General features: G+C 47.9%; 1 protein-coding gene across 2 annotated transcripts in view; it reads right to left on the minus strand.

Moving 5' to 3' along the window:
• Window positions 1–551: 551 nt before the first annotated feature.
• The window catches only part of LOC146204961 (nose resistant to fluoxetine protein 6-like), an 88,205-nt gene continuing 73,897 nt past the window's right edge, over window positions 552–14,859 (minus strand). For both annotated transcript variants that reach the window (XM_084586733.1, XM_084586731.1), the window contains exons 9-15: window positions 14,596–14,761; window positions 8,671–8,750; window positions 7,375–7,497; window positions 5,412–5,532; window positions 4,519–4,705; window positions 3,613–3,755; window positions 552–1,900 (exon numbers count right to left, since the gene is read on the minus strand). In XM_084586733.1, the coding sequence (XP_084442859.1) occupies window positions 1,661–1,900; window positions 3,613–3,755; window positions 4,519–4,705; window positions 5,412–5,532; window positions 7,375–7,497; window positions 8,671–8,750; window positions 14,596–14,761 (1,060 nt within the window). In that variant the 3' untranslated portion in view covers window positions 552–1,660. The remainder of the gene's footprint in view (window positions 1,901–3,612; window positions 3,756–4,518; window positions 4,706–5,411; window positions 5,533–7,374; window positions 7,498–8,670; window positions 8,751–14,595; window positions 14,762–14,859) is intronic.

The raw sequence follows: 14,859 nt of genomic DNA on the forward strand, positions 1-14,859 counted from the left end.
CGCTGCCACAGCAGCCGCACCTGGCCGCGCCAGAGCCTCCATAACGGAAGTTGCGGAGTGCAGCGATAAATTAATTGTAAAAGCTCAAAACTTGGAACACTGACGTTTGCTTACGTTTCAGTGGGTGGGGCGCGTAGAGCAACGCCAGCCTTTGCGCGCATAGAACGTGCCGAAAGGAGAGGAAAAGGCGCGAAGGCGCACGATTTTAAGTTTTTTGTTGCAAGTAACTCCGCTTCTAAAGAATGCTTTTTAAAACTCTTGCTGGAAGGTGATTGTTAACCGGTTTTCATCCATATGCTACGCATAGTAACGCTCGGCTGGCTCCCTCCTTAGAGCCCATTTAAGGCAAACCTTGAGCGTCCCCCAATTCAAACATGGTACAACCTTGCTAAACTATGCTTAACAGAGCTTTCTCTTGCATCACTCAGTTCAAGCCATGCTTAAAGACCAACTATATTTTTAAGGAAACAGCCAGTACTAATAAGCAGAACGGCGTCGGCTGATGGGTCAGAAAATGCGGCAAAGCTCACATTTTGACACTGTTTATTTGCTCACCAAGTGTGCTAGTATAAAGGGACGCACATAATACGAGCACACACACGAACACACTGTAGATGTATTTACAGCTGCTGCTATGCATCCTCTATTCCAATAAAGCACAACTGAGTGTCGCAAACACAACTCACTGCGTAATCTATCACAAATTGACACGCTTGATAAAATGACATATTCAACAGATGTATTGCTGAGCACACTATAAAACGAACTGCTGGTCCATAGGGCACATGCCGCTGACGCAACACCGAGTACAGTTTGCATAAGGCCATCAGACACTTTTGTGTTCATTCTGTTGGACACAAAATTGTCCATCGAACTCTATAATGAGGAAGCAATATGGAATACGCCGACTTATATGACACATGAGGAAAACTGTTTTCGTTGAGCCAACAGAGCCAACGGGTTGCCGATCTTCGAAATGCTCATTTGTATGTACGTGTTGCTTTACAAAATGGTTTTGGACTTTATTATGGGTGCTCTAGAAAAAAATTCAGGATTCAGATGTCAAATGACTGCCTGCAAGATGCGGCAACTCCTTTCTTGCGGTCGAAATGCGGTTATCACTTTCGGGTGCTACTGAAGAGCTGTATGAGGCCCCGATCGGAACTCGCTCGTTTTCGTCTCCTTTTCCGGGAAACTTACTAAGGGGATTGATTCCCCGTGAGCTTTTTACGCTGCATTGCAGCTGCCGCCGCCCATGTTCCGGCCCGGGGAGTGTGATATCATTCATTCCGTAGCGTTTTTTTTTTTTTTTTTTTTTTTTTTTTTTTTTTTTTTTTTTTAACATCGACGATTCCTCAGGTTCACAGGTAGCAAAACACTTGTCTAGAATGCGAGAGGCACTTGCTTCGGAATTAGAAAGCAGCTAGAACAGCTGCAGCGACCAACATGGCGCAACTAAATAAAACATTATACCAAGGTCACACACGCACACACCCTGCACAGGAAGACGAGCATCCACCAGAAGTTCTTAGCCCTGCTGCACTTGAGGGCCGTTCCTTAAGGACGTCCCTTGAGCAAATGTGGGAGGCATCTGGCGTCCTCGCGAAGGATGACACTTTCAGGTGGGACGCATGGAGCGCCCTACGCGCGGAGGTCGCACTTAAACGCCACAGCTGCTGGTGCCGTTCTCGAAGGACTTGGTGGTGAGCGCGTCCGGACTCTTGGAGAAGTCCCGCGCCAGGATCTTGTCCGGCTTGTCGTGCTCGATGTGGTAGCCGTTTTTGCGAACCGACTTTCCCAGCAGTATCCTCTCGAGCAGAATGAACGGCGATTCAAAGGTCAAGCTCAGCGAGAAGGAGAGGCAGTAGGCCGAGAACAAGTGGCCCAAATAGACGTAGCCCTGCGAACAATAGAACCGCACTGTAAGGGTGTTTTCGTCGAAAAAAAAGAAAGAAGAAATACTCTCCATGGTTCGTGCTTCCCCACAATGCTGATTATCTGCTCAATCGCATTGGCAGTTTCAACAGAGGTAAGAGGTATGGTAGACCAGCCGGGAGCTTGTAGCGCAAACCTATATCAAACAAGCTGAGTGCCTACTGCGCATGCGCAGCAGGCACTCAGCTTGTTCGGTGTACGTTTGCGCTGCGCCGACACTCTCTTGTAACACTGCCTTGAATACTGCACCATATCCTAAACCATTCAGAGAGCGAATGGTATACGTGTCTTATGTTCGATGGTATAGTTGCGCTCAGGTATATTCGACATTTGCGCAGACAAGCAGGCTATACTGTCCTGTCCGGTTGCGCCCTTGCGTCTTGCGCCGAGAGTTATTCATAACAAAATAGATGCACAGCTAAAATTTTGCTCAACCTGTGCGGAAGCATAGTGCGCAAAACACAATAAGCTGCAATGTGATCTGCTAGCATTAGCGGAGCGCACAGTGAGCGCAGCCCTCGCACTTCAGTGCCTTCATACAACAATACTCGTGCCCTGGTTTGAATAAGAAGCCCTATATAGGTATAGGTTCCACTCTCTTTTAACTTGCATTTATGAGCGTGTCTTGCGCATTCGCGTACTTTCGCTCGCAAGGCATTTAGCTGCGCTATAGTTTCACTGTATACGTTCGGTTACCTGCCTTCGTCGGCTCATTGCAGTCTTGCTTGAAAAGAACGCGTTATATGCCTTAGACACTGAAAACGTTCGATGCCCTATGGCGTTTATTTCCCCTGTGTTCACTGCTGCTCTCTGTGCGCAGGTGCTCGCAGATCCTCTCGATTGCGCCGTGGTTCTAAGCGATGCGGCAAGCGAGTGCGCTTCTCGGCTCGTATTAGCGTCGACGACGATCAGTGCAGAACGTATTTTACTGTGGCTAGCAGCGAGTAAATCTGTAGCAATTCCATCAAGTTTGTCATTTCTTCTCAGCTCGATGAAACCAGCAGAGCAAAGATTACCTCCTCCCCCCCCCCCCCCCCCCCCCCCGCCCTTTTTTTAGGAGTTGTATACACTCTTGTTCTGAAAGCGCCACTTTATTCGAAACTTTTTTTCTTTTTGCGCTGATGGCTAACGGAAACTACCAGCACTTCTACTCACTCTCTGCCCTACTCCCGCTTTGTCTTATTTCTTGGAGAAACTCCGGCAGCAGAACGTTCAGTGATGAGGAATGTTTGCTGCGCCGAAGAGTGTGATAAGGCACCCTACAGTTAAATGGTTACGAAGAAACGCAGGAACGGGGCAACGTCTGACAAACTCATGAACAAGCCACTATTGAATTGCGCAGTTGCGTAGATGTTTTACATGGATGCATCGCCTGCCGTCCCTTTACGCGCAGCCCAGTGGGTGTTGCCCTACACGAAGCGCTCACTGCCTAGTGCGTGGTGTAGACGGGCTTTAAACGAAGCGCTCACTGCCTAGTACTTTGATGCAACAGATCGTAACCATTTAACTGTGTTTGGTCGTAGTATAAGGCCCCTTGATTGTCTCATGAGTTTTGACATAAACTGTGATGCGGTTTTCCTCGAAAATAAAGTTGTCAGTTAGCGCCTGTCCTGTCTAAATCTGGGTTAGTTGTCCCCGTCTTTTTTGCGCTATGTCTTCAAGAAGCCTAGTACTTACCACGAAGAACTGCGTGGTGTAGAAGGGCTTTTTGAGGTAGGCGGTGTGCCACAGGATGAGCAAAGGATGCACCAGGTACACCAGGTACGTGAGTCGGCTCAGTGGCACGAAGGCCCGCCACGACAGCACCTTGTTGATAAAGCCTGCGAAAAGCATCCACGCAACTCTATCAAGGGGAAGTTCAGTGAATGGAAGACCACATTTACCGACGCGGTCCACCCATTGTCGCTGTAGCTGCACACTAACTATTAGGCGTCGGATAATTGGGCCGACGCTACGAGATAGTGTTTGCTCTCATCACTCGGCGAACCATATTTCTTTCTTCATGTACTTGATGCGCGATTGCGTACAAAATGCATTATCATGCAGGCCGCCGATGTTAGACTTTGAAAAACATGATCTCAACGGCAGCACGAAACCTACTGTCATGGCCGCTTCACAACGCTATTGCGTCTACCGTATTCCAGTGTGCGTGACTAGCGCTCGTTAGCACGCTCTGCGGTGTTCTCGTTCCTGCACTTCCCAAGCGCGTTAGACTGCTGATGGTAGGATTGCATTAAGAAACTATGAAGACTGCTCTGCAACACGCCATATAAATGTATCCAGCACAAACATTCCGCGTTTCGAGCCGTTTAGAAGCATTTGTGGGAAGAGGGACATTGCCAGTTCTGTTAATATTCACGCACTGATGCAACATTTCGAAAATCACTGTACTGATCATCCCTGTTTAAATGACCACAGACGTCAGGAAAACGGCTGAGAAAGTCAAGATAACACATTACATTTCTTTCTTGATCTGCTGCGAGCTAGCAAGACCCGATCTTATAGTACCTAATAATGAAGGTAATTGACCGATCATCATAGGCCACTAAGCAAATATCTACATGAAAAGAAACCCTCTGTCACCTCCGTTTCCAGTGGCGCAGGCGACCACCATCCAGGCGATGCCGAGCGCCCAGGCGGCGCGGCTGAGCGCCGCGTAGGCCACGGCCACGGACAGCGACGGTGCCTCGTACGCGTTCCAGTTGTACACGCCGAACACCACCGTCATGTTCACCAACGCTGCCGCCAGCCAGCCCAGCAGGCGGGCCACCTGCATAATGCGATTGAGTTGAGTATCGCTAAGCGCGATGTCGTCAACTTAAGTAGAACCCTTTTGGTTAACCTCCACATTTCAGCCCCATGGGTGAGTACCGGTAAGATGAAACTGTTATATACTTTCCTCTGAAGTCATACCGGCAAGCTGCTAGTCATAATCTGCGAGTTCTTGCCAAATGTGCTCCATTCCCCCTAGTTATTTCTCTTTCATGGTCCGGACCTGTGTGTATTAGCAGTCCTGAATAGACATATTCGCCTACCACTTTCAGTGCTTCGCTGCTCCTTCCCGAGGCCGTTAAATATTACCTTAGTCTTCTGCATATTGATTTTTAGGCTTACCTTTCCGCTTTTCCTGTCTAGATCATAAAACATTCTTTGTGATTCATCTACTTAGCAACTACCTTCAATGTTTGCGTGCACGAACGGTTCGATAAAACAATCGAACAAACGAAATAATGAGAACGCCTCCCAACATGCGAGAGGCATCGTTCACGGAAGTGGGGCTAGCAAAAGTATGCAGACTAAGCGAAAGGCGAATGGTCGCCTGTAAATCACGGTATTGCTCGCGATGCAATTTTGCGCGCAATGACTTAGATCTTCGCGCTCCTTGACTGAGTGGTCGGGCTTCCGTTGTCTCTTTTCGTTGTGCTCTGCCTGTTGCCTCAGCTTTCGTTACTGATGCTGGTCACTGCTACACTTACCCTGTTGATGTGCAGCGTTTTATTCTTGTACAGGAAGTAGCCCGTGGCCATACCGATGCAAAAGGCTGTCAGGTGCGTATAGGGCCGGTATCCGATGAAGCTCATGAACTCATTGAAGTGGCTGTTGAGACCGGGAATAAGACAAGAAAATTGTTTAAAAGAGCCTGGCTGTAGAGCAGTTGGCGGGACACCGTAGGATTAAAACCGCGGAGACGACAGGACGGAGGCGAAGAGAGCGGTTGTCAGTACCGCCCCTGTGTTGCCTCCTGTCATTTCCGCGGTTTTAATTTTACGAAGAAAATTGCTGTAGTTCACACGCTTAGCCTGACGAGAAAAGAGAAGCACATGCTAATTTCACAGTTCTGTACCAGCCACCTTGAAGGTGGAGTACCCTAAATTTGTCCACAATGCTCTATTTTGTTTTCTCGCGATGCAGATTGCCGCATAGTACCGCAACGTAAGGTGGTGCTGAGATTGCTCCCGTTCTCACATCTAATCCAGTCTAGAACTAGACGCAGCCCGAAGTAACAAACCAATATCAAAATAAGGAACAACAGCCAGTTCGTCCACTGTGTGGAGGAAATTGTTCATCAGTCGAATACGGAAGGAAATTTTCTGCCTTCAATCTGGACTGGCTTCAGCATTACGGCATGGGTGCATTACACGAAGCTCTCCTTGAAAAGTTAAACTAGCAGTTGCTGATCCATGTAGTATTACATAATAATGGGGCGCAAATACCTCTTGTCCACTCATCTACTCATCGTTTCTACAGTCGTAGTTCAGAAAAGAGACAGCCCAACTTTAGCACCGTGCCCTAGTTGTGAGGGTCAACATGTAAAAAAATGTCTTAATTCGCTCATTATATAATTTTCAATTAGTTGCTTATTCACAGCCAACTGCTGCGATCGAAGTTTATAAGGCGTGCTGAGAGACCATGGCACTCTGCCGGTAACAGCAGCATTTTGTGGTTTCCACGTTCCATTGAATGAATGATCAAGACACTATTCCTTGCAAATAAACGTTACTGTTCTAATGCGGTATGACCTATCTTAATTTGTTGAAAATATAAGCGTCTGTCCTATCGTCTATTGTTGAAATTATAAAATAATCTGCCTTACTGTCGTCTAAGAGCTTGAAAGAAGCAGCACAAATAAACTAAGTCAGTCAACACATACACGCACACACAACACACACGCACGCACAAACGGACTGTCCGATTCAAGCAAGCAGAGAGCGGACTGTCCGATTCAAGCAAGCAGAGAGTCTGTTTTGTGACAACTGCGGCTCAATCCGCGAATGTCCAGCTTACGCCAACGTACGTGCGCACTATGAACAACGCATGCAGCCTGTCACCCAAGTTCCGCTCACAGTGGGCTCTATATTAGGTCATTTAGGCTGCTACAGACAGTAGCGTCGTGCAATGACATTTTTATTTGCCTATTTAGATTCTATTGGTATGCTAAACAAACTCTAAAGTACCTACAAACTTGATCATCCCGTTATACAAGCACACTACTGGACTTCGGCCTTATCCAAAAGCCATCCACCCATCTTCAAAGACTGCACTTTTTCCTAACCCTTCTTCCATCTTTATTCCCTAATCCCCATGCATAGTAGCATGTCAGTGAACATTAACGCCGACTAAAATATCTGTTTTCATTAAAAAGCCTTCTCTCTCTCACGCACACACACGTACACAATGTTGTGTGCGTATTTGTGTCGTTAAAAGTTTTTCTGTTCTTGTGAACGTCTGATGGCTTGGGTCATTAAGGTTTTGTACGCTGCGTGATTTCTTCATCGGCCGACGCTTTCACCGTCGCCTCATTCAGCCATGCTAGTCCCCAGTCGCTGGTCCGTGGAGAACAGAACGAACGCACAAACAGTTCGTGAATTAGGTCCCTCACTACTTTCAGTTGGTCCTTTGCAACACCCCAGAAAGAGACGCATGGGACACGCCACTCACTCTGGATCAGGGTCCACGAAAATGGGGATGGGCGGGAACTGCCAGATGTACGTAAGCACCCCCACAGAGGCGATCGAAGCCACTCCCATGATGGCCAGCAACGTGAAGCTGACTGAGGGCCTCCTGCGAGTACAATGCAGTGCGGCGGTGTGTTGATATAAACAGTACAGCAACATTGACGTCAGCTGTAACGCGCGATTTTGGCGTGAATATAATGTCTCTCATAAGCACTCGCGAAAGACGTGATCTATGCGAGAACAGAGCGTGAGTACACGAGCACGGGCATAAGAAAAAAAAAGAAAAAAAAAAACTTCCTTGCGCAGTATCGCTCTAAAACATTTAGTTTTACGAGGACAGTCTCAGAATTGGCGTTCACGGCATTACTGGATTAGGTGACTGCATACTTTAAGGCGTAGTAACACCACATGATTTTTGACCAATGACGACTCGTTTCTTTAAACTCAATCAATGTTTAGTATATGACGCCATTTCATAATGTGACCGCATTCTTTCCACTGGCAACGCATCTCTCTATAGCTAATCAGCGCTTGAGTCGCGCGGGGCGAATGTACAACTGCTAGTTTGCCAACGTCCGATGTGGGTCAGTGGCTACGACCCTTAACTAATGAGCCGGGAAACCCAGGTTCGATGCTGACAGTAACGGTCGCGTTTCGATGGAGGCGAGACGTTCGTAAACTGTGCGATGTCAGTGCAAGTTAAAGAACGCCAGGTGTCTGAAGTTATCCGAAGCCCTTTAATTGATAGCGCGCTCCGTAAGTCGTTTTGGGGAGGTTAAACCTCATTAAACATTAGTATGCATTAGTTTGCGCGATGAAGCGAGAAGTTGCAGGGTGTTTAGCTTGGCTTTGATAGTCGAAACGAAATATAAGGAATATTAATTGCAATCTAAAAGTACGACGTGAGTTCACAGGTGCAAAGCGCTGACCCGCCTGGCGTGAAAACACAATATGGTGACGCTCTAGTTGCTCTTAGGGCAGCACACACTGAGTGCCCTGTTCAGTCTCACTCACTGCCAGGTCCGTACAATACCTTCAGGCGTCTGTTTTCAAGCCTGCGTGGCACATCGCTTTGCCACTAATTCATCTCCTTTACAGCCATTTAGCGTCCCATTATCATCGCCGTAACAAAAAAAAAAAAATATACGCTTTTGAATGCTGTAAAAATTATAGCCAGTGTGTCGCGTTGTCGACCACCTGCATGCTATTTGAACATGTACAGGGTTAAAGCGCACTGCAGCATAACACTGTGAGATCGAATACCGCAGGGTTAACTTACTTGAACATCAACATGAATATGATGGGAGCGATGATGTAATAGTGCATGTCACAGGAGAGGTACCACCCGTGGGGCAAGCACTGCATAGAGTAAAAAAAAAAAAAAAAAAAGGGGGGGGGGGGTGCCTATTAACACACTGTGTTTCCTGCCGAGGCTTTTCGCTGGCACGTTGATAAACTAAATTAGAAATGTCGCCTCCTCCCAAAATACCCTCGTACTGATCGCCCTTAACATGAATTTGCCCAAACTCAACAGGACTTCGTGCAAGTCAATTTGAATGAATGCGCGTTGGTGGCGCCGACGTGAGCAAAGAAGGCAGACAGCTTCGCCAGCATGGAGCGAACTGAAGGGCGAAAGCCTTAGTTTAATGAACGTCAAGCGAAACCATGCGTACGTCGCCACAGTTCATTCAAAGTGTATGCTGTGTCGTGACGCTGGGGCTACGTCGACCCGGCCTTCACTTGGTAGCGTGCAGAGACTCGGGGTTGAAGTAGGATTGAATCTTCGAAGTTGGTGAAATATGTACAAGCAGGTTTAATGGCACTTTGAGAAACTTATTTACAATATTTACACGAAAAAGAAGGGTACATCAGCAAAATGGCAAGCGTTAAGAGTTCATAGCGAGAAGCGACTGGATGAGCCGTTTACCCAGGGCCCAGAGCGACATTTCGTGCTCTGCAGCGTCCTTAAAAACCCCCTATGTCCAGCCCCTCTCTGAAGATGCTGACCAACCAAATCCAGGGCACGCCCCTCAGGTATCGGCATCCAATCGAACACATCACTGCACTGATGGTCTGAAGCACTGACTGGTCCGGCATTCATTCGTTGGGCGTGATCACTTGTTGGCGGGAAAAGCTTGGGAACGGCGAGGAGAGGAGGTACATTTCTATTCTTCAGCAAAGAAACCACAGGCTGGTTCTGACAAGGGGTTTTACTTCTCAGAAACCCGAGTGCACGTGGCGCCGCATAGGGCTCCCAACATTGTCCCTTTTCGACAATTGCAAATCTTTCCTGCATTCCCGGGAAATCACTTAATGACCGTATGAGTCATGCTCCTTTCTTGTCCTGCACGTCAGCGGACAAGTCACTCTGTCGTCTCCTTTGGATAGGAGGCATTCATCACTGGAGGATAGCACTTCTCGACTGGAAGGGTGAACAAAAGAAAGAAAACACTTCCTGCTATTTCCCGCAGGGGGACGTTTCTTTGTGTTTTTCCAGACGTTCTCTTGACAGGGTCAATTTGGCATTTGCAGGTTGTCCACAAAGCAAAACATGCTTACAAAACAGGATTCCTGGAAACAGGCTCACTTAGAGCCATTGGACCATCACCACATATTCACAAAACTTATCCATGCCCACAGGCGAACAATAGAGCGCGCAATTGCGGATGCTTGGTCGTAACAGCCTCCTCCCCCGCCAGAAGAGACTCGGAGGGCAGCAGTCCCAGCTGCTGCATGAAGAGACGACTTAATGGCCTGCACGTGAACGCTTGAAGCTCGCTGTTGCTTGTCGCGTTGTCTTGATTGTTGTAGGCCAAATTGCTCGAGCTGTCTGAAACTCAACCACATGTCGAAGCAAGCACTCGGCTCCCGTCTGAAGAGACCAGGTCAAAAGAAAACTGCCATTGTTGTTCGAGAAAAGCCCACTCTCAAGACGTTCAGGACCCACGTATTCCTAGAAAACCAAACGTGCTGCTTTACATAGTCACACATATACAAGCGCACGAAAAAAAAAAAAAAAAAACCTGATTATCAATTTGGATACATGGTGAGGAACATCTCGGACCGCTTAGAAAGAGCGGCTAAGCGCGTCCGCATTCCCATTTAACTTCCCCTTTTTGTATCTTATTTCAAAATTGTACTGCTGTAAAATCAAGCTCCACCTAAGAAGGCGACTGTTCTTCGATGTCGCAGTTTGCAGCCAAGCTAGGGGACAATGGTCCGTCTCTACGGTGAATTTGGCCCCTCCAAGATAGCACTGCAATTTTTGAATGGCCCATACAATGCAAGCGCATTCTTTCTCTGACGCGCAATAAGCCCTCTCTCTAGAACTCAGTTTTCTGCTCAAGTAGAGCACGGGGTGCTCATTACCGTCGTCATCTCTCTGGCAGAGAACAGCACCTAACCCTCGATCACTGGCATCACACTGGACCGTGAATTCTCGGCCATAGTCTGGAGCTCGCAATACCGGACGGCTAATCAGCACAGCCTTCAGGTTTACGAAGGAGGCTTCCTTTTGTTCGTCCCAGACTACATTTGTCGGTTCTGTCTTGCGGAGAGCGTCGGTCAGAGGGCTAGCCAAAGATGAATAGTTAGGGATGTAGTGATTGTAGTATCCCGTCAGACCTAGGAATGCTCGAATTTCCGTCTTCGTGCTCGGCCGCGGGTAGTCTGCTACCGCAGAAATCTTAATCTCGCTGGGTTTCCTGAAACCTTGACCTACATTGTGACCCAAGTAGTCCACGGTCGCCCTTGCCAGGCAACATTTCTCGGCCTTTACGGTTAGTCCAGCTTGACGCAAAAGGCTCAGTACAGCTCTTAGATGTACCATATGGTCCGCCCATGAGTCGGAAAAAACCGCAATGTCGTCTAAATAAGGCACCGCGAATGTTTCACACCCCTTTAAAACCCTATCCATGAGTCGTGAAAAACAAAATGGAGCATTTTTGAGCCCGAAACTCATCATTGTTGGCTGGTAGCTGCCCGTCGGAGTGACGAAAGCCGCGTATCTGCTGGCGCGTTCAGTGAGCGGTACTTGCCAATATCCTCGAGTAAGGTCCAGCGTAGTCACATATGCCGCTCTGCTGACCTGTTCTACTCTCTCCTCAATATTCGGAATAGGATACACTTGATCCCTGGTGAGAGAATTTAGCTTTCGGTAGTCTACCACAGGCCTAGGGTCTTTACCTGGAGCTTCTACTAAGATCATAGGCGAAGCATAATCGCTTTCCGAGGGTTTTATTACTCCCAATTCCAGCATGCGAGTTACTTCCCTATCCAGAATTTCTCTTTGCCTTGGAGAAAATCGGTAGCACCTTGATCGCACTGGCACGTCTGAAGTCAGCTCAATATCGTGCTCAGTCAAATCAGTCCTGCCTGGCCTGTCCACGAAGCAGGCCTCAAACTCTGTTATTAGCTCGCCCAGATCGGACAGCTGGGATTTCTTTAGTTCTCCTCTCTGCTCCGTCTTTTTGTGAAGCTCCTGAGCGTTGCTTCCTTTTCCGCTGAGGCAAATCAAGTTATCCCCCATCTCCTCGGGAAGGTTTAACGTTAGATTTACCACGGCTTCCTTCTGCACATAAGGCTTCATAAGATTGCAATGATAAATGCGCACTGCTTTACGCCTATCGGGAATTTTCACTGCGTAGTTAGTGTCAGAAAGCTCTGCAACGACTTTAGCAGGTCCTTCCCACTGTACTTCGAGCTTATTCTTGGGATCATTGGCTTGCTCCATAGCTAAGTCCTCTCGGGTTCCACTTAAAAGTCTCGTGAGATTACTAGACACTGGCGGCAAGAGGTTACTTTCAAGAACGTCCTCATTCCGTGTCTTATCAAGCTCACTTTCATGTTGACTTATCTGAGATGCCTCGCTCTCAAAGTTTTCTGGCCCGCTATTTTCCGCATTTACCACTGTTTTAACTGCCGTTTCCTCCGCTGTTGATTTTTCTGAAATGAGCAGTGTAGCTAGTTCTCGCGCCTTTGAACGTGTTAAGGCCTGCACATCTCTGTCTCCGAAAATCAGAAGGCAAGCTTTGACCTTCTCGTAGTTGTCCGCGTCCTCCTTGTTTAGCCGCGCGACAACCTCCGCTGCCTCGCAGGGCAGAACCGTCAATAATCTCTGAGACCACGTGTCTCGCTGGAAGGACAGTTCTTCGCAAGTTCGCTCAAAGTTACCCAGATACAGACCGATATCCCCTGATATCACATATGGCTGCATGTACTTTGACATCTTGAAATCTGCCTCCTTGTTGAGAAGAGGTACCGCTAGCTGGGGACAATTGCCCGACCTCTTGCTCAACTCTACTTCTAATTTCCGGAGCTCAATTTCTAGCTCCCGCTTTTTTGCTTCTCTCTCAATTTCACGCTCCCGCCTCTTTTCCTCTTTTTCTCGCTCTTTCTGCTGTATGAGCTGCTCCTCCTTTTTTTGTTCGATGAGGTTCCATGCTTCACTGAGCTCCTCATCATCGGCTCCCAGATCAGTGATTGCCTTTATAATCAAGGGTTTTCGTGCCAAACCACTTGTATCAATTCCCAATTCCTCACACAACAGCAACAGGTCCGGTTTCTGCAGCTTTTGTAGGTCCATGATCGCTCCGAGTGTCGGCTACTTCCAAAACAACAGTGCAAACTACCAAACCTAAAGGCGTTTCAACACTTTTTACCAGTTCTAAAATCTAACCCTGTTCTAGAACCTGGTCCACATCAGAAGAAAAGCCAAGCACTCACCCACACATGCGATCGATGTTCCGAGCTGCTCTCTTGTTGGCCGATTGTTGCGCCTGCTTGTTGCTTGAGATGCCACCTCCGATCACCAGATGTTGTGGCTTGTAGCTTCAGATCCACCTCCAATCACCAGATGTTGTGGCTTGTAGATTCAGATCCCAACGCTGGTCACCAGTCGTTGTGCTTGTAGATTCAGATCCCACCGCTGCCACCAGTTGTCGTGACGCTGGGGCTACGTCGACCCGGCCTTCACTTGGTAGCGTGCAGAGACTCGGGGTTGAAGTAGGATTGAATCTTCGAAGTTGGTGAAATATGTACAAGCAGGTTTAATGGCACTTTGAGAAACTTATTTACAATATTTACACGAAAAAGAAGGGTACATCAGCAAAATGGCAAGCGTTAAGAGTTCATAGCGAGAAGCGACTGGATGAGCCGTTTACCCAGGGCCCAGAGCGACATTTCGTGCTCTGCAGCGTCCTTAAAAACCCCCTATGTCCAGCCCCTCTCTGAAGATGCTGACCAACCAAATCCAGGGCACGCCCCTCAGGTATCGGCATCCAATCGAACACATCACTGCACTGATGGTCTGAAGCACTGACTGGTCCGGCATTCATTCGTTGGGCGTGATCACTTGTTGGCGGGAAAAGCTTGGGAACGGCGAGGAGAGGAGGTACATTTCTATTCTTCAGCAAAGAAACCACAGGCTGGTTCTGACAAGGGGTTTTACTTCTCAGAAACCCGAGTGCACGTGGCGCCGCATAGGGCTCCCAACATTGTCCCTTTTCGACAATTGCAAATCTTTCCTGCATTCCCGGGAAATCACTTAATGGCCGTATGAGTCATGCTCCTTTCTTGTCCTGCACGTCAGCGGACAAGTCACTCTGTCGTCTCCTTTGGATAGGAGGCATTCATCACTGGAGGATAGCACTTCTCGACTGGAAGGGTGAACAAAAGAAAGAAAACACTTCCTGCTATTTCCCGCAGGGGGACGTTTCTTTGTGTTTTTCCAGACGTTCTCTTGACAGGGTCAATTTGGCATTTGCAGGTTGTCCACAAAGCAAAACATGCTTACAAAACAGGATTCCTGGAAACAGGCTCACTTAGAGCCATTGGACCATCACCACATATTCACAAAACTTATCCATGCCCACAAGCGAACAATAGAGCGCGCAATTGCGGATGCTTGGTCGTAACAGCTGCTGCCCGCCAAAATTTAGTTCTTCTCACGGAGCGGCTGACGGAATTCGCGGACGGCTGTCGCTGTTTATCAGAATGCACATGAATTTGTTACTGCAGACGACAGAAAGCAAATGAGAGAACTTTTCCGTCTAAAATCAACGAATCCTAAGTTAGGCTGACCTTCTGATTCGCCTTCATTGTTCGTTTAGTAGTGCTTTTGTGAAAATGTACCGGGACAACTTTAGTTTACACAAATGCACTAACTCCCTTTACAAAGAAGAGTCAGCAATGAGCGAAATCTTACCATGTCCTCTCTTTTGAACCACGAACCGATGTACAGAATATTGGTCCACCATCTCTTCTCGCAGGCTTTTGCGAATGGTTGCAGGGTTTCGTTCCAAACGGGCCCGCTCCCGGTAAGCGGCAGCAGGATCATCAGAAGAGACACCAATAGGAAGGCCGGAGTTAACCTGCACCCAGGAAAAACGAAGAAGGAGATGAACAAACACAGACCAGTGCTCAGCATGCCGAAATATGCGGCCGCTGGCAGGTTTGGATTTAAGCTTAA

Source organism: Amblyomma maculatum, chromosome 1 (genome assembly GCF_055883805.1).
Source record: "Amblyomma maculatum isolate TAMU_Amacu chromosome 1, ASM5588380v1, whole genome shotgun sequence".
In the NCBI taxonomy this organism is placed as follows: Eukaryota; Metazoa; Arthropoda; class Arachnida; order Ixodida; family Ixodidae; genus Amblyomma; species Amblyomma maculatum.